The sequence below is a fragment of the Rhinichthys klamathensis genome, unplaced genomic scaffold (genome assembly GCF_029890125.1).
Source record: "Rhinichthys klamathensis goyatoka isolate OS25496 unplaced genomic scaffold, OSU_Roscu_1.1 h1tg000229l_1, whole genome shotgun sequence".
Classification (NCBI taxonomy): domain Eukaryota; kingdom Metazoa; phylum Chordata; class Actinopteri; order Cypriniformes; family Leuciscidae; genus Rhinichthys; species Rhinichthys klamathensis.
Genome location: NW_026606753.1, coordinates 700,788 through 722,922, shown reverse-complemented (window position 1 = coordinate 722,922; position 22,135 = coordinate 700,788). Strand labels below are relative to the sequence as shown.

Sequence of the window (22,135 nt, the reverse complement as noted above, 5' to 3'; positions counted from 1 at the left end):
AGATAATGAGCTGCATCTTACACACTCCTGGGCCTCTTTTGTACATATACATGAATTTAAAGCAATAGTAAAAAATAGATTTTTACTCTCCCTCGTGTCATTCCAGACCCGTATGCTGAAATTTTTCCGTAGATATTTTTCCGTGTGGAAATTTTTAATAATCATACAACAGTAGTTCATAGTGACTAGAGCTGTCAAGCTCCAAAGGGACCATACAAATATTATAAAAGTTAGTTATTAAAAAAGCGTTAGGCATAAAATAGCATTTTATGATGAACAGTAAAAAAAAAAAAAATCCATTGATAATCTTTTTTTTTTTATAAAACTGTTTTGTGTACTTTGTCATTATATAGCAAGTTCTGAATGACAATACATAATAATATTTCTATTTGTGCATCCAACAGATATACAATTTTGAAACGACAGCAGAATGAGTAAATAATTACAGAATTGTCATGCCTGTTAAAACTATTATTTTAAAAACCTGCACTGGCAGACAACATTTATTAATATTGTTTCCGATCCTTCTATCAAAATCTATCAAATGTGTTTTGTTTTGTAAACTGGCCAATCAGTAAAAGAAAAAGAAAAAAGAAAAGCTTGGTTTTGGCTTTTTTCGTTTCGTTTTGTAAACTGGTAAATCTTTTTTTTTTTTTTAAATAACCTCTTTTTTTTTTTTTGCTTGGCTTTGTAAGAGACAGTCACATGTAAAAAAAAGAGTCTTCTGTCATATTAAACAGCTTAACCTGATATTTTACTGCAAAAACACTTACATTTATTTGTATATATACGCACATGCCCTCTGGGCTAACATGAGTGGTGTAGTCATTTTTAAAAAGGAATCTAATGTTGTAGGTACACATCTCCCCCTCCTCTTTTGATGAAAGAGCATGGGTTCAGAGTGACACCCCTGCCTCAGGAGACCCTACCAAACGCTCTCTGCATCTCTGATGAGGTCAGGTCTCCCTGAGCGGGGTTCCCATCTCATTCCTGATTTTAGAGTTCCTTGATTAACATAAAGGTAGTCCTCTGGAGAGTTGGTGTCCAATAACATTGTCCTCCTCTTTGTTTCCCCTCGCTGATTGACACAAGATGGAGGCCCACATTAAATGCCCATCAGCCCCTGTATTAAGTTTGGAAGCAGACAAGTCGTGGAACAATGCGGGGTCAATCCATCCACACAATAAACTAAAAAATCCCTCCCAAGACTCAGAGGAACAGGTTCTTTTTAATAAAATTGTAGACAAATAGATTAACTGGAATAAATCTGCATGTTTTAGGCAAGTGCTTGTGATAGATGCTGTGCATTGGTAGTAAAACAATAAAAGAGAAAAATATTAAACCCTTTATCAAATATTACATGTATTAAATGTTTTGTTTATATTTTATTCAATTTCTTTTTTTTATTTTAAAATATGTAACAGTAAAATTATTTACAATAGTAATGTGGTATAAAGTATAGAATTTCAATATAGAGTGAGCAGTTGTGAGTACCGTCCCGATTATAAACTAAGCGATTATTTCTCACCTTTGTGTGAATTTACATAGCATATACACACTGTGGAAGCTAAAAACAAACAAACAGAATATCTAATTTCTTAAGAAATTAGGTTTTAGGTTTCATCTCTGAACTTTTTGCTATCTTGTAATATCACTCATGAAGTTATTACTGCGTAAGAGCTGAACCAGTTTGCTGTCAAACCTGTTGTCATATTGCAAAATGCCACATTTTACAGCATCTCTCATTGCCCTTCTGATTTAAAGTTCTAATTAAGAAAGCTTGGAGTGCAAATTAAGCGAAATTAGCTGTCAGCGAATTCACATTTAAATGAGTGATGCTAAGACCCTTCCGGTAAGCGTTTAAATAATATAAATTGCTGTTTAAGTGCAGGGCCTAATGTTTGTCTCGAAATTAATGTGACACAAGGCAGCAATGACAATCAAGGCTCTTCTCATACTCATTTGGGCTCGTTTAGAGGCCTTTGTGCCCACACAGCTTTGAGCAAATTAACACAATTGCTGTTTTTTATGAGCAGTCATAAACGGAGGCCCTCCTTTGGCGGCTAATGAAGAGAGAAACAGCTTGTGTTTCGATGTTATGACAGTCGAAGAACAATCATAGCTCCGAAAACAACAACGCTCTCAGACGCCCCATGGCACGCAGAGGATGAGACTAAACAAAGGAGCAAAGATATCTCGTCCTGCTCATGTAAGACGATCTGCTTTGCTCCAGTGGTTCTGTCCTGGAAGCATATGCTTGTAATTTGTGTGTATTATGTCATTTGTGACTGTTGAAAGCACATTTTGACAGATCCCGTTACCCATGCTACTTGGTTACGTTCTCTGAGGAACCCTCCATGAGTTGTTGGGCATGTAAAAAAAATAAAATAAAGAAATATATCACAATCTGTGGTGAATTCACTTAGCAGTCATGCCATGTGGTATTATTCACTAACTACCCTCAATTTAGCTTTTTTATTTAGCTTTTTTACCTACAGCATCTTGATGTAGTTCTTTTGGGCAGGGTGTTCTCTCAATCTTGTTGTTTCACTGAGTTTGAATGACATTAGTTTTATCTCCTGTGTGTTTGTATAGGCTCTGGAGAGTGAGTTTGTGTCCTGTCAGCTGCATCAGTGGATTGATCTGATATTCGGATACAAGCAGCAGGGACCTGAAGCCATCAGAGCTCTCAATGTCTTCTACTACCTGACTTATGAAGGAGCGGTCAACCTCAGCTCCATATCTGACCCCATGCTCAGAGAGGTGAGTGTGTTTCTTTCTCTTACACATATTCTTTCACACACATGGACACATCTCTCTCTCTCTGTTTACTTCATTGCCAACTTGACACATTTGCTCTGTTCTGACCCATTTTTATTGCATTTTTAAACCATCACCTGACTCAAAGAATGTTCCAAAATGTAGTCTTAATTGTATTCTCAGATTACTTCACTTTGGCCAAGGAGCCAATCCTAGAATGCATTGCAATGAGTTCCATGAAAAATAAATTTTCTAAAGCAGGAGAAATTTTGATTATAAATTAAAAAACCTATATTTCATTAAATATTGAAAACAATAATTATGTGTAATTAACATATTTTTGAGTGTACAATGTACACTCAAACAGAAGTGGTGACAGATCTTTTCTTCCATATTATTACGTACATTCGAGTGTAAATATTGGTTCGGGACTTGGTTCTGTTGAACCATTTTTGATTGGTTATTGAGGTGTGGGCATTGCACTCATAAATGAATACAAGCTTGCAGTCGATTGTGGAGGGACAGGGTTTAGACAAATTAAATACAGAAGATCAAGTTATGAGACTTTTCTTATACATTACAAGGTCAAGAAAAAAAATGAAACATACTTGAATGAATCACTTACAGTAAGATCGATAACATGCATTCACAAAATAGTGAATTTTCATTTGATGCTGACTAATGCAACATGCTTTCTCGATTAAAATCAAATGTGAATATAGAGTTTCTGGTGTTATTTATTATGCAAAGCGCTTATATGGTACCATGCCGTTGACCAAAAGAAAGCTGCTTGGTTTGATAGTGATTCTGTGAGAGCTGTGCTTCATACATCACTACACCATTGACAAAGACAATTGACCCTTTTTTGCGCAAGATTTCGCTAATGTGATAGCATCTTTAGAAGACAGCTGCCTCTATAGTCAGTAGGAAGCGAGTCAGCGCACTATGCTTTGGAACAGAGCTATTGTAAACCGGTTTGAGCTTCAACAGACACTTACAAAACATTTGTTTAGCTGTTACCGTGAGACCTGAAGACATACTACAGACTCAATAGGAATCTCTCTTTCTGTGTTTCCTTACCTCTCTGTCTCCCACACTCATTTATTATTCATCTGTTTCTCTCTGGGAGCTGCCACACAGAAGTACAGACCAGTTCAGACAGATCTAGCTCACTAACTGCCCCACTGACAGCTACAGATGTCCTTCATACAGGTCCAGGTACTGCCTTTCCCTCAGGAACAGCACTACCTGATCTGAGACTTAGACAGTTTGAACCGAGAACCAGTTCTTATTCTAATTCGGTTCCATTTAAAAAACAAATACTGGAACTGAATGACTTTCATGATGGATAACTCCTCTTGAACCTCTGCATTCTCTTGCCAGAATTCTGTTATAAATATTTGACATATTTTCTCTTCTGCTTCTGCATCTACAGCACTACAGCAAAAAAGTGTTAATTTGCTTTAGCTGTGAAATGTACTGTACACAATATACACAGGATCCAGTGCTACCATGAAGAAAATGTACCATTCAAGACTATCTGCTTAACATCATCCCAGACTAGCAGGATGTTGGTGTTACTGAACCTGGCATGGTGGTCTGTAATCCATTATTCAAGGACATTGTTATTTGGTTGTTCCTTGCATTATTGTCTTGGATGTGAGCCTAATAGGACTTTGAGCCAGATTGTATTAAACCCCTTATATATAGACTTTGGTCAGAGTAGATGGCATATTTATTAGGACGCAAATTAAAACATTGATGTAAGAGACGAAAGTACAGCAATTGTTGTACCGTTGTATGTCTCTGTGTTGATCGCTCAGGTGGTGCAACGTCTTTGCACAAATTTCCAGTGTATGTATTTGAAATGTTTTGTCAGCTAAAAGACACCAAGGATCTCAAGATTAATGCACTAGACTTCCGTCCCTTCACAGCCTCAGTTTCATTCGTCAAATTAAGTATGACGTCATAGGTGCAATGTGTATCAACTGCAGAGTAAAGCTGTGAAGTCAGTAAGGTTCACATTTAGATCGTGCAACTTGAGCATCCTATACAAACCAATAAATAATACATGTACAAACATTTGGATTTTGTTTGGAGAAAAATATTCTAGACCAGCAGATACAGGTTGCTTTATCCCAGGGCAGCAATTGAAAGCATCAGGCAGTGAATTAAGCAGCTAACTGCACCTCGATCTCGAATCTGCATATATCCACACATCAAGTATCCTCAGCCTTACACATTCTCCGCCTTAATATAACATCTCTGCTGCAGAGGTCACACAGTGCCATTCTTTTCCTGCACTGAAGCAGTTGTGTGGGTGTGAATGTGTGCACTGGGGCAGTCCTCGGTGTCGGAGTGGGTTCTAGTCTTCTGCCCTTCATGCTCAGTGACTGAGGCTGATTAATGACTCGACTCACCTTATTCCCATCTAGGTGTTCTTGCTATCCCTTTAATGGTCTTTCCTTTCCTCCCATGCTTCCTTTCTTTTATCTGTTCATCCTTCTCCATCCAGCCATTCCTTTAGCCATTCATTCTGTCCATCTTTCATTCCTTTCCACCCTCCATGCCCTTAATCCTCTATCTATTTCTTCATCCCTCTATCTGATGCAGATTCATTGCCTATCTGCTCCAGTCATCTCTCCAGTTCAGGCCATTACCCTGCACACTTCCTGTTTAATAAGCAGAGGTTAAATGGGAATCCTTACGCCTGACTGCCTCTCCACCATTCACAGGCCATTAGGGGATCGATAAATTCACATGGCCGTGTCTGCAATCAAACTGTAATAAACACGCTTGAAAAAAAAAAAAAACTTAACAGGATCTAAGTCATAAGAGGAGAGAGAGAGAATGTATTTCAGAACAGAACTGGTGAGCCACACAGTCTTCGAATGAGCATGTATAATTTTTTGTGCAGTATTTTATATGCCACCCATTTCTTCCTTTTACCTTGAAGACATCATTATTCTTAGTTGCACCCAATGCAGGGGCTAAAATTAACACACCAAGCATTAGTAAAAAGTTTTTTTTTTTTTCAAAAAAGCCAATGTCTGGTAAAATTCATAAATCAATCAATACATACATACATACATACATACAGTAGCCATTAGGGATAATTCACAGTGTAGTGAAAGTTGTCATCATTTCCTCACCTTAATGCAATTTCAAACCTGTATGACTTTCTATCTTCGATGGAACACAAAAAAAATAAAGGTGTAAAAGTTGTTCATATTTCTCATTGTTTATGAGCATATAATGAATTCAAGTTGAAAAAGTCAAAAACTTCTGTGTTCTGTGAAAGTCAAGTTAGTCGGTAGTTGAAATGATGTGAATTTTCATTTTGGCGAGTTATTCATGTGCAGTGGACACCAGCGAATTTGTGAGAATGTGATTAGGACAAGGATGAGGAGAAAGAGGGCAAAATGTTAAATTATTTACGATACAATCCTCATGGTTTTGCTTGTTTAGAGATGACCAAAGAATTACCAATATGTGAATTCCAGCATGAAATTACGACGAATGTTGATCTGTAGTGATGCAAAAGTCAATGAATCCCAAAACGACTGCTCACGCTGAGGTCACATTGCAAAAAGTCAGATCTGTATCTAATTTAGAACCACAAAATGTTCACATTGTAATGGACAAATAGATATGAGGAACATGAGCAAAAAAAAAAAAAAAATCAGATTTGGGCCAATTTTACCTGAAGTCTGGACATAGCCAATGTGCTGTTTCTCACTATTATGCAAGAAAGACAAAAAAACATCTAAATAATCACATTACCATAGTGAAAAACAAAACAAAAAAAACATTCATGGCTGGTACATTTTGTCAATTCAGTCACCATTGGCAGGTGTGGCAAAAAGTTCATTTTGGACCCTGACCTCACGTCATAGCTGGTTTGTAGAGCTAAATTAGAAAAATAAACGAGCAGGGTGTAGTTTAGCATGGCTCTTAGAACAGCGTGTGTGTGTGTTTGTCTGGAAACGGCAAGTATGGCACCGGCTCTGGATCTTCTCAAATTGTGTCGTGGGGAAACCAACTGCTGGGTTCTGGTTCTAGTTTTAGTTTTGTATCTTGCATCAGGTCTGGTTTGGGCAGGACTGGGATTTGTCAGTCTGAGCAGCTGAGTTTGGGTTTTTTGATGGCAAGCTGTGTGCGTAATTGCGTCGATCTATGTATGTTGAACCCAGTGTGTGCGCACACGTGTGTGTGCGTGTAGACCATGGGGCGTGTGGAATGTCTCATGGTAGATTAGGGTCATTCAGGAGACTGGGCCATGTTTACTCAGACGGTGATTACTTCCTGTCTTTGCCCTGCCACAACACACACAAAAAAAAGAACATGACAGGCACAAAGAGCTCCCTTTGCACGTGAATTAAACACACAAACACAGTCCTTTTCCTTCAAATCAAGTCTCACTTTTACTCAAGTCCGATACTAATCTGACCTTTAAAAGGCTTAAATTTAGGGAGAATCCACCCCCCCTAAAATCTTCTAAGTATTCATAGGAACCTCATTATGCAAAATAAGAAATTTGGCCACAGCTTGTTGTACAGCTAAATTACCTTGTCAAGGGTTAGAGTAAATCAGGTGACTCATGAAGCATGACTCTCTCTCTGTCTCTCTCTCTCTCTCTCTCTCTCTCTCTCTCTCTCTCTCTCTCTCTCTCTCTCTCTCTCTCTCTCTGTGTTTGTGTACAATGCATACATACGGGATATTTCCAACATTTAAATGTGTAGAATATAAAGAGACCTCATCAGATACGCACTAGTGCCCCTAAAGAGATTGGCCCCTCTAGCATGGCTAGCACCCATATAACGTTCTCTCCTCATTGGCTGGACGCTCTGACCTGAGAACTGCCTCATTCTACTGTGGTAGTAAATGTCAAGAGAGGATTTAATGAAGATGGGGCAGGTGCCTGGGCAAGACGCATCCGCATATTAGCTTAAACAAACTGTCCCAGTGTGACACACTCGACCTTCATTTGGTTTGCGATGCCAACTTCTATGCCACACTGCTGAATGACATTAGTTCACAGCGTAACATGAAGCTAGACGATCTGTTTCAGATTTTGGTGTATGTTTGAGAAACTTACTGAGGGATTGAATGGAGTGGATAAATATGTAGAAGATTCTTTACTTTTTATGTGGGGTAAAGTTTAGGGGTGTGACGATACACTTAGTTCACGAGAGGAGATGATACACGATATTGGGTTCACGAGAACGAGACAAGACGATATTTTAACCCTATTAAATCTTCAATTATGAAATATATGACTGGAAAATGTGTCTTTTATCCGACGGAAAGTCACAAAATGCAAAACAATGCAGGTGCGTTTTGAAATGGTTTAACCAGAGCTGTACGATTCTGGATAAATTGAGAATCACATTTTTTATTTATTTTTTTCAAAAAGAGATCACGATTCTCCCACAATTCTGAACAGACAACTACACAAAATAACTTAATGTAATAATGCAATTTACTAGAGGTTCTGGCAAAATGTTAATCGCTTCAGTCTATTTAAAATGTTTAAACTTGGTTTAAATGAATGATTCAATGACTCAGCTTTTTTGAACTAATTTCTTGAATGATTCAATGACAAATAAAATTTGTCGCCACCTGGTGGCTCAACGATTGTAATTGATACAATCGTTGTTTGAAGTGTCATGTTAATTTCAAGGGTGATTTAGTCTATTTTGATTGATCGCTTCTGTAGACATCAGTGTTTTCATCTGAAATATAAACTTTTATCCCAGTGTTTCTGTGATAATATGAATATGTAACATAGAAATAATGATACTATGTGTTTAAAAATACTATTTGTGAAGCTGTTTCATACCTACACATGATAAATGCTTCCTCTGGGTCAGCGGCAGCGCCAACGCAGATTTGAATGTTCCGGTGTGATATGGTCAAAGGTTTAATAGACGAATTGTCATCTTATCTTATCAAACCATTTGTCCTATTTGAGGTCGTGGCGATGCTGGAGCCTATCCCCATTTCTCTGGCCAATGGCAGGACATCACCCTGCCTGGAAGGCCAGTCCATCACAGGGCTAAAATGTATTTTTTCATTTTATTATATAATGTAATTTATTAATAATAAAATAATGTAATTAGTATAATAAAATTACATTTTAAATGTTTAGATTTTGAATCCCTGATGATTTCCAGTGTAGACTTTTGGACCCCACTGTATGTGCATTGCCTGAACAATTGACAACTAGGTGCAGAACGGTATACTCTATATGGAATATCCCTCATATCTTTGTTTTTGTTCCCCAAATTTAATATGCCATCTACTCTTACTAAGGACTATGAAACAACATTGGTGAGATTAAAGCCTTAGACAAACACTGATCTGACTGGAAAAAAGACTGAAAGATCTTATACTGTGAATAGGTGACGCAATGTGGTTTAGCCTAGCACCAAATACTTGGCCAAGTAAAGAAGAACTGTTGCCACACAGAGTGTCAAATTCCATTGCTTTTAAGTTGAAATCAACCAATCATATAATTGAAACGAGGTGACTTCTCTTGTATGGCCTCCTCTGAACCCCGCTTCTTTACAATGGTATTTCCAGACACAGTAGTCCTGTCATCTGTGTTCCATCAGTGCCTCTAATGAGATCACTAGTGGATTTACACTATATAAAGAAGAGTTTGTGTGGTGAAGTCTATTGTTACCAGCAGAGTGGGCCGAACCAGATCAAAGCGGGAGAGCGGAATGAAGAAAGAGCGATGAAGAGCAGAATAAGAGTTAGAAACAGACGGAAAGGATTGATGTAAAGAAGGGCAGTCTGAGCAGTGGAAAGAGAGAGAGGTGGAAGAGGGAAGAAATACAATGAGAGGGACGTGGAAAGCCTCCTGACTTCCTGATGCTTTCATGAATACAGTTAGAGCCAGAGCAGTCAGACGAGAGCTGGGACATTTCTGGCATACCCCTCTCTCTCTTTAGCGTGGGATCGGGACAGTTTCTCTATTGATTCATGGAAATCCCATTTGAGGGATACTTGCACTAATGTAGTAGGGCCAGGCTATCAAATATTCACAATGTATTAACAATGATTTTGACATCAATAGAAAATTAGGCAATTTCACTAGCCTGACTTCGTCATACTCATATTCTAGTCAGAATGTGAGTCTGATACTGCTCCATAGGGCTTTGATTATGAGGCGTGTCTTAACCGAACCAGGAAAAAAACAAAAACTCTGCACTCAATTGGATAGACCTACAACCAATCAGAGCAACGCAGTAAGTGACGTATGTTGAGCTACGCATAGTTGTCAACAGAACTCAAATGCACGCACGCTGGAAGTAGTAGTAAAATAATGAGTGTTGCTTCTTTTACTTGGTCCTCCATGAGTGCGCCCAAAGGAGAAACCACAACGACCACAGGGATTTCATTGCGTCCCATCTTCTTAGCGACCATCGGAGCCAGCTGATAAATTAAACTTTTGCCGAATCCCGTAGGAAGGACGACAAACATCTTTCCGATCGACAAATGCCTTGATTGCAGTTCTCTGTTCGTCTTTTAAAATTAATGCGCTGTCGATTTCTTTTACAACAGACGCGATAGCGGAATCTATACATCTCAATTCTCCAGCTGCAGTCATCTTTGAGGGAAACCAGTTCAACCCAAGCGCTCTTTTATAACGTGATGATTACGTAACTGCAGATCATCTGTCCATCATCGTATAAAGCCCGCCCTGGCAATTTGATTGGCCCGACGATTTTTGAACCGATCGTAATTACTCCTCAATGGATCAAGTCCAGACCGAACTTCCCGACCAAAAAATGTTGTGAGCGGGGCTCGGGTTGGCATCCAGGCTACAATTCCACGAATATCACAGCAATTTTAATGCACTTTTTTTGGCTTTATTTGTAGTTTCATGACACTTCCTTGTGTCATCATTGTTTAATAACACCTCTGATTTAAAACGGCAGAAAAATCTGTGTTAGAGTAAGTGTGTTTAATTAATTTCCATTAATAAATTGAATTAATTAAATAGAATATAAACTCAAATTCAGGGATTTGTTGCATCATTGCTGATATTTTTGTATATATTAAAATGTTACTATATATATATATATATATGTGTGTGTGGGTGTGTTTGTGTAATTTAATGTGTAATTGTGTAAATAAATAGTTTGGTGCATACCTGAAAATAATTAAATATTCTTCACTGTGTCCATTTAGTAATGTTCAAATAATGTTAAAACATGCTGTAACATATTTTTAGCTACAGCAAACAACCCTAAAAGATAGATGTGAACCTACTATTTTCTGCCTTTTATTTGTCAGCGTCGTGCTCATACTCAGCGTCGTCTCTCTCTCTTCTTCCATACACACTATTATCTGCTTTAACACACTCTCACAAAGATAAATGTACATATATCCAGCTTCTGTATTTCCCTTTCCCATTAGTATGATCATTATTTCCACCACTTTTCTTTTTTTCACTTTTTTTCCCCACACACACTCACACACTCACACACAGACACACATACTCACACACATTACTTTGGGTCTGTATTAGTTGATATTGTCCAGGGCAAGTTAGCCACTGTCTCAAGGTGACGTTTATAGTCCTATATCTCTTCATTAGTGCCACCAAACCTCCATAATGCTCACTCTCTGTCTTTCTCAGGCTGTGGAGTCTCAAATCAGAAGTTTTGGACAGACACCCTGCCAGCTGCTAATTGAGCCCCACATGCCACGCAGCTCTGCCATGCAGGTGGTGAGTAACACGCACACAAAAACACACTCACTGTCTAATTTGACATGCAGACCATTACAAATGTATTAACCTGTATACAAAAGTTTATGCAGCAGACATTTACATAGTCTAAAATAATTAAAACTAAAACTGAAATAAAAATGTATAAAAAAGTCATATCGAAATATTTTTTTTAAATAATAAAAATGACAAAATCGATAATATGAAAATGAAAACTAATTTAAAAATAGTAAAAAAAAAAGCTACGTGGAACAATAAAAACATTGTCTTCTCTCTCTCTCTCTCTCTCTCTCTCTCTCTCTCTCTCTCTCTCTCTCTCTCTCTCTCTCTCTCTCTCTCTCTCTCTTGTTTTTAAAACTCTATAACAAAACAGATTTGCATAGTCTCTTTCCTCCTCATTAGCTCTATACACAGGAAACTAGCATTCTTGTATACCGCGGACCCAGTCAAATCTGGAACCATTATGTGCATTTACACCACAGAAGGGTGGAAAGGTTTTCTGGTTTGTAAAAAAAAAAAATGTCATTGTAAACACCAAGTAGTGTTTAAAACAGCAACTTATTTTGGAAAACTGCCAAAGCAAAACTAGATTTCATAAAACTAGATTGTGTCCATTGTAATCATTCTATAACATCTCTTCAGTTGATACAAATCCCATTCTTTATATTTGCTTCTCCCTTACCAGCTCCAGCCACTTTGTTTTTATGTTGATCTAAAATAAAATAATACGTTTTGGTTCGGGTAGGGAGAAATATAGACCCATTAATTGTTTTGTGCTTTACTTCCCCTCTCCTCACTCCTGTCCTCTTTCAGTGAGCCCCCAGCGTGAGAAAGGGTCCCAGAAGTGGGAAAAGTCCTATAGTTGAGCGGAGTACTCTGAGGTGATAGGGTCTTTAGTCTAGAAACTGAGAGACTGTGGGTGACGGCCTAGAAGCCCCCATTAGCTGTGTGTTTCTGTGGCGATGACAGCCCCCGCCTGCCTGTGTGGAAACAAACTCTCACATTCTCCTCTAAATGTCCGCATGCAGATATAGTTATAGGCTCAGAACTGGATTTCTGACTTTACATAACGCTGACACTTAATTTGAACAGCCTTTGAACACACAACTTCATAATAATCCCACAATCCCAAGCACAGAGTCTAAAACTGACTGTGAAAGGCTAAATAAACATCACTCTGAACTGGAGATCTGATACAAAGGGTAGAATTGTTTGTTTATGATTGTGAGTGCAATCATGCAATCAATGGAAATTCATTGGTCAAAAGGTATGGGAACCCAGTAAAATTATCTTGTGTCAGAAGTGCTCAAATCGTAAATGTTTCTATAAGCTTCTGTGCCTTTATGTACATGATCTTACCCAATGCTTACTGTACCATTTGTTTTTTTTACAAAGAAGTATTTTTACACAGGCTTATTATCTTTTTTTGTTCTTTAAAATTACTAATGAAATAATTTAATGGAGGAAAAAAAATCACTTGGAGGAAATCAGGCATCAAAAGCAGCATTCTGAAATAAGAGAGATGGCATGACAAGACACTTCTTTTTTAAATTAACATTACATTTTCATGTGATCCTGTATATGTACTCTCCGTAATCCTTTCATCTATCTCTTTCACTCTCTGCCTGCACTTCTTTCTCTCCCTCTTCCGTGTCTCCAGTAGGTTAATGAGGGTAGATCCTCTGTTTAATGCCACTCACAGGCTGAACACTGTTTAAGGCCCTAGCTGTCTGTCTAATTTACTGCAGGCACACCAATTAGCCCCGTGTCTCCATACTGTGTCTAAAAATCACACACACATGTCAGGATTAGACATCACAGACATACGACAACAGTTGGACTAGAATAGGGCACAATTTAATGGTGACATTGAGTGAGAGACATACTAAAATATATGAGCTTATTATTTATAAGCAAATAAATATACTTCCTACAATAGTTTTTTATAATATTTAAAATACTAATACAAAATAGACCTTCTTTAAAGTGATTAAACTGTGCTGTAAATAAATATCATTATAAAGCAGCAGCCAATCAGATTGCTCAATGAGAGTGACATCGCAGCTGCCCAGTCTGAACACTATCTCCTGCTTCTACAAACACAGCCCTGCCTCACTGAGGAAGTCAACTTGATGGTTGGATGACTTTGCTGCCAAGTAATCAAACAGCTGTGTATGTGCATATACCTTTTTTTAGCTTCTCTTCATCTAGAATGGAACGTGAGATAAAGTAGATTATAATGTTACTAATGGAGGTTGCAATACATTGTGGCAGCCTAAAGGAAAGTTCAGATTCATTTGAAATCTGCTCTGATCTTTTGCAACTTTGTCTTTACAAACTGTTTTCCTTCTGTTTATCTTGTACTCATTACCCGGGAAATGTAACTTGCCTGGCAGAAGCATTTTTGGAATTCTCTAAGGTCCAAGAATGTCAAATCTTTCATTGATTTTTTTGTGAAACGACAGTGTGTATCTGCTTTGATCTCTCTGTCTGACCTCTTTTCTCCAGCTTTAAAGGCCCCCTGTAGTCAATAATTGTATCCCTTAAAACGTACTCGGTTACTAACGTAACCTCGGTTCTCTCTAGAGAGGGAACGAGTACTGCGTAATAGCTTACGCTAGGGGAAAAACTCTTTTCCGCGAGATATTGAAGCCAAAAATTATCCTTAATTTTTTATTAATGTAAAACGCTTTGCAGCAGCAAGCAGACATAGGCGAAACAGCTCGCGCGCCTATTGGTTGCTCTGCAGCAAATGCAGCAGCCTATCGAGAGAGACTCTGCGTGACGTAATGACCAATGGGGGCAATTCGCGCCCATATCGTCACGTCCCGCCAGAAGGGGCGTGGTCTCACCCTATAAATATGCTCGTTAGGCTGATACAAGCTGGTTTTTATCACTGAAGCGAACCAGAGCGTATACCAAGCACGGCAAGATACGCAGTACTCGTTCCCTCTCTAGAGAGAACCGAGGTTACGTTAGTAACCGAGTACGTTCTCTTACGAGAGTATCTCTCGTACTGCGTAATAGCTTACGCTAGGGGAACACAATGCAACACGCCGTGCGTACAGGGATCCAACACCAAAGTCCCGGGGGCCGAAGCCCAGGGCTCATGTAGTGCATAATCACCATAAACTCACATAGAGTGTAGGAAGAGAGGCTGGAAGCGTCATTCCCTATAAAAAAGCACCCAGCGGGGCTATTATATGACAATAAAACGCGCAGCCAGGGTGAAAGCTTTCAGCCTGATCTGGGTGGCCATACGTGTGTCAACACTCATGGGGCTGCAGAAAACTCAGCATCTGGGCCGCACAGCGGGGCAGATAGCACTGAATTTTAGACCGCCAAAAGCTTAGCTTGTAAGGCGGGTACCTCCAGGTTATAGTATTTTATAAATGTAGACGGCGAGGCCCAGCCCGCGGCCGTACAGATATATTGCAGGGAAACCCCGCTCGACCATGCCCACGAAGAGGCCACGCCTCTCGTGGAGTGCGCCCTGACACCCAAGGGGCACTGTAGGCCCTTCGCAGAGTAAGCGAGCGCAATGGCATCCACTATCCATCTGGATAGGCTCTGTTTTGAGGCGGCGAGTCCCTTGGAACGCCCGCCAAACAAAACAAAAAGCTGCTCCGTCTGTCTGAAAACAGACGAGCGTGACACATAAGCTCTCAATGCCCTGAAGGGGGCAAAGGAGACTCGCATCCTCCTCCTCACTGAGAACCGGAAGGGCAGACAGGGAAATTACCTGGGCCCTGAACGGTGTATTGAGGGATTTCGGGACATACCCGTGCTTTGGTTTGAGAATGACCTTCGAGTCATTAGGCCCAAACTCCATACACGACGCGCTTACTGAAAGCGCCTGTAAGTCCCCTATGCGCTTCACTGAAGCGAGAGCCATGAGAAACACTGTTTTGAACGACAGGTGTTTCATGTCCACCAGCTGGATTGGCTCGAACGGGGCGCCTTTCATGGCCTCCAGGACCGTGGAAAGGTCCCACGTCGGGACTGAAGGGGGCCTGGGAGGGTTCAGCCTCCGAGCTCCCCTAAGGAAACGCACGACTAAGTCGTTTTTCCCCAGCGACTGGCCAGACACCGGTTTTGCAAACGTTGCTATGGCCGCCACATATACTTTGAGCGTGGATGGGGTCCTGCCCTTATCCAGTAGCTCTTGAAGGAAGGAAAGCACTTCCGAAACCCCGCATTCCACAGGTGAAAAGCTCTGGGCTTGACACCATGCAGAGAAAACAGACCATTTCGAGGAGTAGAGCCGCCTGGTAGACGGAGCTCTAGCCTGCGCGATCGTGTTTAACATTCCTTCTGAGAGGCTAGCGGGTACCCGTTGATGGGCCATGCGTGCAGGGACCACAACCCCGGGCGAGGGTGCCAAATCGAGCCCTCCGCCTGAGAGAGGAGGTCTCTCCTCAATGGTACAGGCCATGGGGCAGTGCTGGTCAGCTGCATCAGGGCAGGGAACCACGTCTGGTTTGTCCAGAGCGGAGCTACGAGCAGCACTGGGCATCCGTTCTCCCTGATTCGTTCCAACACCTGAGGCAGGAGCGAGACAGGAGGAAAAGCATATAGGGGGCAGCGGGGCCAAACATGAGCCAGCGCGTCCTTGCTTTTCGAGAAAAACTCCGGGCAATGAGCGTTTTCGTGGGACGCGAATAGGTCCATCTGTGCTCTGCCGAACGTTTTCCACAGCAGCTGGACCGTCTGCGGGTGCAGCGACCATTCCCCTGCTGGAACATTGTTCCTGCACAGTCTGTCTGGTCCCACATTCAGGTGACCAGGCACGTGCGCTGCTCTCAGTGAGAGCAGGTTGTGCTGAGCCCAGACCAGGAGGCGTTCCGTCAGCCTGTGAAGGTTTCGTGACCTGACGCCGCCCTGGCGATTTATGTATGCCACCACTGACATGTTGTCCGACCGGACCAAGACGTGGTGGCCTGTTACCTGGGGACAAAAACGCCGTAGCGCTTTGTCGACTGCTATCATCTCCAAGCAGTTTATGTGAAGGAGCTTTTCCCGTTCTGACCACAGGCCAGCTAGCGGTCTGCCCTCGAGCAGCGCTCCCCACCCCGAGGTGGAGGCGTCCGTAGACACCACCTTCACACTCGAAGCGGTCCCCAGACTCACACCTGACTGATACCAGTCGGTTATTTTCCAAGGTTCCAGAGCTGAAACACACTGAAGGTCGACCCTGAGGCGAAACAGACCCGCTGTCCATGCCCTGGGTGGAACCCGCGCTTTCAGCCACATCTGCAGTGGGCGCATGCGGAGCAAGCCCAACTGGAGTACAGAGGCTGCTGAGGCCATCAGCCCCAGCATTTTCTGAAACCTTTTGAGCGGAACTATCGCGCCGTGGCGGAAGGATTTCACGCCGCGCTGAATATTTAGCACGCGCTCTGGTGACAGGCGTGCTGTCATGGACAGCGAGTCCAACACGGTTCCCAGAAAGGAAATTTTCTGACTGGGAGACAGTGAGCTCTTCGCCCAATTGACTGTGAGGCCCAGCTCCTCGAGGTGCTCGAGTAATGCGGCCCTGTGTTCTATGAGCTCCGATCGTGATCGAGCTAGAATCAGCCAATCGTCCAAGTAGTTCAGGACTCGCATGCCCTGAAGTCTCAGGGGTGCGAGCGCCGCGTCCATGCACTTCGTAAATGTACGAGGTGCTAGGGACAGGCCGAACGGCAGGACTGTGTATTGATATGCCTGGCCCTCGAAGGCGAATCTCAAGAATCGCCTGTGATGGGACGCTATTTGTATTTGGAAATAGGCGTCTTTCAGATCTATCGACATAAACCAGTCCCCGTGGCGCACTTGCGCGAGGATTTTCCTGGTCGTAAGCATTCTGAACTGGCGTTTGACAAGCACTCTGTTCAGCTGTCGTAGATCTAAAATGGGTCTGAGACCCCCATCCTTTTTCGGCACCAGAAAATATCTGCTGTATAGGCCCCCTTCGCTCTGAGCCTGAGATAAAGGTTCTATAGCCCCTTTGCTCAGTAGTTTCGCTATCTCGGCACGAAGTAGATGAGACACTTCGTTTTTCACCGTAGTTTCGACACGCGCCGTGTAACGGCGCAGGCGTCGAGCGAATTGTAGCGAATAGCCTCTCTTTATAGTGTTCAGCACCCATTCTGATACCCCGGGAAGCTTTGACCACGCATCTGCGTGAATAGCTAGGGGCAGAATGAAATCCGGGCTCTGGTCGCGGCAAAACGGCAGCTCGAGAGCCCGGGCATACTGGGAACACAACACCGTGTTTACAGCGTTCGAGGCGGGGGGCGCGCTGATCACAGCGGGCGGCCTGACCGCGCTCAGCTTTTTTATGGCAGATTGTGCAGAAAAAGCGAGCGGGGGAGATCCCGTAGGAATCGGCGTGTCTGTGAGAAAATGTGGGCGCGGGGCTGCGGGCACATTTATTACACTGAAAACACTGTCGTTCATGGCCGACTGAATGTGTGTTGGTTTCGTTTTTACAGAAACCAAGGGACACGCAGCATGTAGTGTGAGCGGGCATGGTGACATGGGCGCGTTTACTACATTGTTTGCACAATCGACCGGAGTCGATTTTATTTGTGCTAGCCCTGCACCGTGGCGGGCTGTGTCTGTGTGTGTGAATGGGCACTGGGTGGGCATTCTTACAACACTTATAACACCATCGGCCGTGGCCGGAACACCAGAAAATGCACTCTTTATTGGATTTATCTGGGTAGCCGTAAAAACGGCTTTTGTGCGCAGGCAAACGGGCTGAGACACCGGCTGGCTCACTGCGAAATACACTGGGACAGTCGCAATGTTTGGAACTGACCGAGCGAGAAGTTTTGGTGGAAATCCGGCCGCAGCGGGATCTGAACACCGTCGCTTTCCTAGAATGGCTAGGAAGATTTTGAGGCCTCGGGCTTGATCTCAATCCTCGGCCGGGGCCCGCGCTGAGGGGGGCGGCGTCCAGCAGAGCGAGAGCGCGGTCTTTGGTCTCGGGCGTGGCGGCGCTGTGAAGCGGCGGCGGCAGGCGGTGCAGGCTGCGGCTGAGAACTGCGAGCAGACAGCTGTTTTGAGCGGCCTGCAGCGGAGCTCGAGCGCTTCGGAAGGAAGTGCTTCATGGCCTGCGAAGTCTTTTGCACCTCCATGAATCTGTCCGCGAAATCTTTGAAGGCAGATCCGAAAAGGCCCGCTTGTGAAATGGGCGCGTCGAGGAACACAGAGCGCTCGGCTTCCGTCATCTCGGACAGCGTCAGCCATAAGTGTCTCTCAGCCACGGTGAGAGAGGCCATGTTTCGTCCTATGGCTTGTGCAGCGGCTTTAGTAGCGCGAAGAGCGAGGTCTGTAGCGCTTCTCAGGTCCGCCACGCAGATCGCTCCGGGTCCTTCCTCGTCCAATTTAAGGAGAAGGTCGGCTTGGTAGATCTGCAGGATAGCCATAGTGTGCAGCGCTGAAACTGCTTGCCCGGCGGCGGTGTAAGCGCGACCGTGCATGGTTGACGTCACTCGGCAGGCTTTAGAAGGTAGCGTCGTGTGAGCGCGCCGTCCAGCGGAGGGCGGGCAGAGATGAGACGCTACAGCTGGTTCCACAGGAGGAACAGAAAGGTATCCTCTGTCCTTCGCGCCATCCACCGAGGAGAAAGCAGCAGAGGCAGAGGTACGCAGCCTGGCGGAGAAGGGGGCGTTCCACGATTTAGTCACTTCCTCGTGAAGTTCCGGGAGGAAGGGCGCGGGCCGCGATTTCGTCGGAGCCTCGTCATTTCCGAGAAAGCGTCCGTCCGTTCTGTTGCGCGGCGGCTGCGCGGGCGCCTCCCAATCGAGGCCGATGCTTTCCACGGCCTGAGAGAGCAGACGCATCAGCTCAGTCTCAATGCCGGCTCTCTTACCAGTGGTCTGGCCGGAAACGCTAGCGGAGGGGAGATCCACGGAGCTCGCCCAATCCTCACTATCGGATGCCAGAAGAGAACACGCCTCGGTGGGTTCGTCAAACTCGTGGATGGACGCGGCGGCAGGCGGCAGCCGTTGTCCGTCAGTGAGCGACTCGAGCGAAGCCGGCGAAGCTGGCGGGCGAACCGGCGAGCTTTGGCGGGCTGGAGAAAGCTCGGGAGCGCGCTGGGCGCGGCGCTTCTTGCGGCGCGGCACCACGGCGGGCTGCGGTGAAGGCTCGGAGAATGATGCCAGGCGAGTCCTCAGAGTCACCATGGGCAAAAGCTCGCAATGAGGGCATCCGCCGTCAGCGAGCGCGAGAGCCGCGTGATCCTCACCCAGGCAGGAAACACAGATGACGTGCCGGTCTCCATCGCTGAGCGGGGCGCGGCACGAGCCACAGGAAGGCATCTTTAAAAAGACGCAGCTCTTTTTGTGAGAGAAGTGTGAGTCGCGTCAAGTAAGCGAGCAAACACTCTCAACAGAGTAAATACACACAGAGTATGAAAGGATATAGAACGCCGGAAAGCGCAGCAGGTACGGCAGTTGAAGGCGGCGAGGCCAGCGACTCCAGAGCTCGTCCCGCTGAAAGGCTTGCTTCGACGGCGCGGCTTCTCACTCCGGATCCAGCGATGCGTGTGCTTCGCTGAAGAGGTAAAAATCAGCTTGTATCAGCCTAACGAGCATATTTATAGGGTGAGACCACGCCCCTTCTGGCGGGACGTGACGATATGGGCGCGAATTGCCCCCATTGGTCATTACGTCACGCAGAGTCTCTCTCGATAGGCTGCTGCATTTGCTGCAGAGCAACCAATAGGCGCGCGAGCTGTTTCGCCTATTTCTGCTTGCTGCTGCAAAGCGTTTTACATTAATAAAAAATTAAGGATAATTTTTGGCTTCAATATCTCGCGGAAAAGAGTTTTTCCCCTAGCGTAAGCTATTACGCAGTACGAGAGATACTCTCGTAAGAGAACTCATCTTTGATCACCAAAATGACATATTTAAATGTTTTTTTTGCTGTGAAAAAAAAGTATTTATGCCTTTAAATAGCTCGATTCGAATGTAACTCTACACCCTTGCTTCATTTAGTATATGCAGAACCATGAAGATGCTAATTAGCCCCGCCTCCACTCACTCACACCAGCTCAGAGATCCACTCGCTCGGTCAACTTTACTGAAGTAAATGCTGCACAATAGTATCGCTCTTTACAACATTGGACACATAACGGTAATTAATATGATTAGCCTTTTTCTTGACTACGTTATCAAACAGCTAATAATGTGTTGCTAATGTTACACAAACCATGTTCCTATTCGCCATCTCAGAGTCAGACAGCTCTTCTAAATATCAGCATCCTTAGAAACGCTTTGGATAACTCAGAACGTCAGTGGAGAAATGCATATAGTTCATTATGTATATACATCATATACATAATTCACCCGCTATATTGCTAAAAGTACCCAATTTTTGATATCAACAGAAAAATATACGGGGATAACCTGGCTTCTCTTGAGACTCCCTGCTTCAGATCGGTCATAGTTAATGATATGCTAAAGCCCGCCCGCACGTTGGCGTGATTGGTTACAAGGTAGTTTATGACGTAAGAAAAACCAGTGATTTCAAACCGCGTTTTTTGAGACTGTCTTTAGATCACTGCAGTTTTAAAGAGAAAATACTCAGCAATGGTGTTATGAATTTGCACATGGTTTCTCTTAAAGAACTTTAAAATATCACATAGACATTGATTTTCACCACAGGGGGACTTTTAATGTGAAGTGTTCATGCACTTCATTAGTGTCCAAAAAAATAGGGCTTAACGGGAATGATATAGCAGTACATGACTAATATGAGTAATAATCAGCTTGTAGGTTAATCCGATGCAATCATATACTGTAGATATGATCAGAATTTTTTTTGTTGTGAAAAGCTGCGAATGCATTGCAGCTTTTCACGGTGGCAAAATACTACTCTTTTAGGGGGAAAAGAAAAAATGTATGGAAAATAATTCTCATTACATACACAACCATCATAAGTCTGCTAAACTGTTAAGTCATGAGATAATTTTAGATTTCAACAAAACAGTAATACAATTTTTTGAAATAAATAATATTGATGCTGATTTCGCAAATCATTTTGCTTTGTTCCATCCACAAAAATACAGACATTCCTGAACTGAATCTTGAAAATATTTTATTCCAAACCTGTTCTGACCAAGATTCTCAATTCCCAACCCTAATAACAATCCAGTTATGATATTGTGTTGCATTACCCTACTTACCTCTGTCCTCAATCTCAGCTTTTGTGCTCTTTTACACCGTTCTGTCTTTCGCTGCCTAATTTCCTTTCTTCCTGCTTCTCTCCCTCTTCTCTCTTCCTCTCTCCCACCATCACTCTCTTTTCCTCTACACTCCCTGCTGATGATGGTGGTAATGGACTCAACAGTATCTCCTTCTGCAGACCCCACTGATGTTCACAGAGCAGATGCAGCAGGATGTCATCATGGTCCTCAAGTTCCCGTCCAACTCGCCTGTCACCCACGTGGCCGCCAACACACAGTCAGGCCTGACCAACCCAGCGGTCATCACCGTCACCGCCAACCGCCTCTTCGCCGTCAACAAGTGGCACGGTCTCACTGGTGAGTAAGAACAATCAGACAGCAAGGTGTTTGGTGATCAGTAATGAATCAGTCTATGAATCTTGCGGCCTCTTCATTTACATCCCTGATACTGG

General features: G+C 43.3%; 1 protein-coding gene across 2 annotated transcripts in view; it reads left to right on the top strand.

Moving 5' to 3' along the window:
• Nucleotides 1-22,135, top strand: part of lrba (LPS responsive beige-like anchor protein) — a 268,042-nt gene that overhangs the window by 225,599 nt on the left and 20,308 nt on the right. Inside the window, exons 47-49 of one of the 2 annotated variants that reach the window (XM_056265070.1) lie at nt 2,596-2,763; nt 11,414-11,503; nt 21,863-22,040. In XM_056265070.1, the coding sequence (XP_056121045.1) occupies nt 2,596-2,763; nt 11,414-11,503; nt 21,863-22,040 (436 nt within the window). Of the gene's footprint in view, nt 1-2,595; nt 2,764-11,413; nt 11,504-21,847; nt 22,041-22,135 lie in introns of both variants that reach the window. The other variant, XM_056265069.1, reaches the window with a different exon arrangement.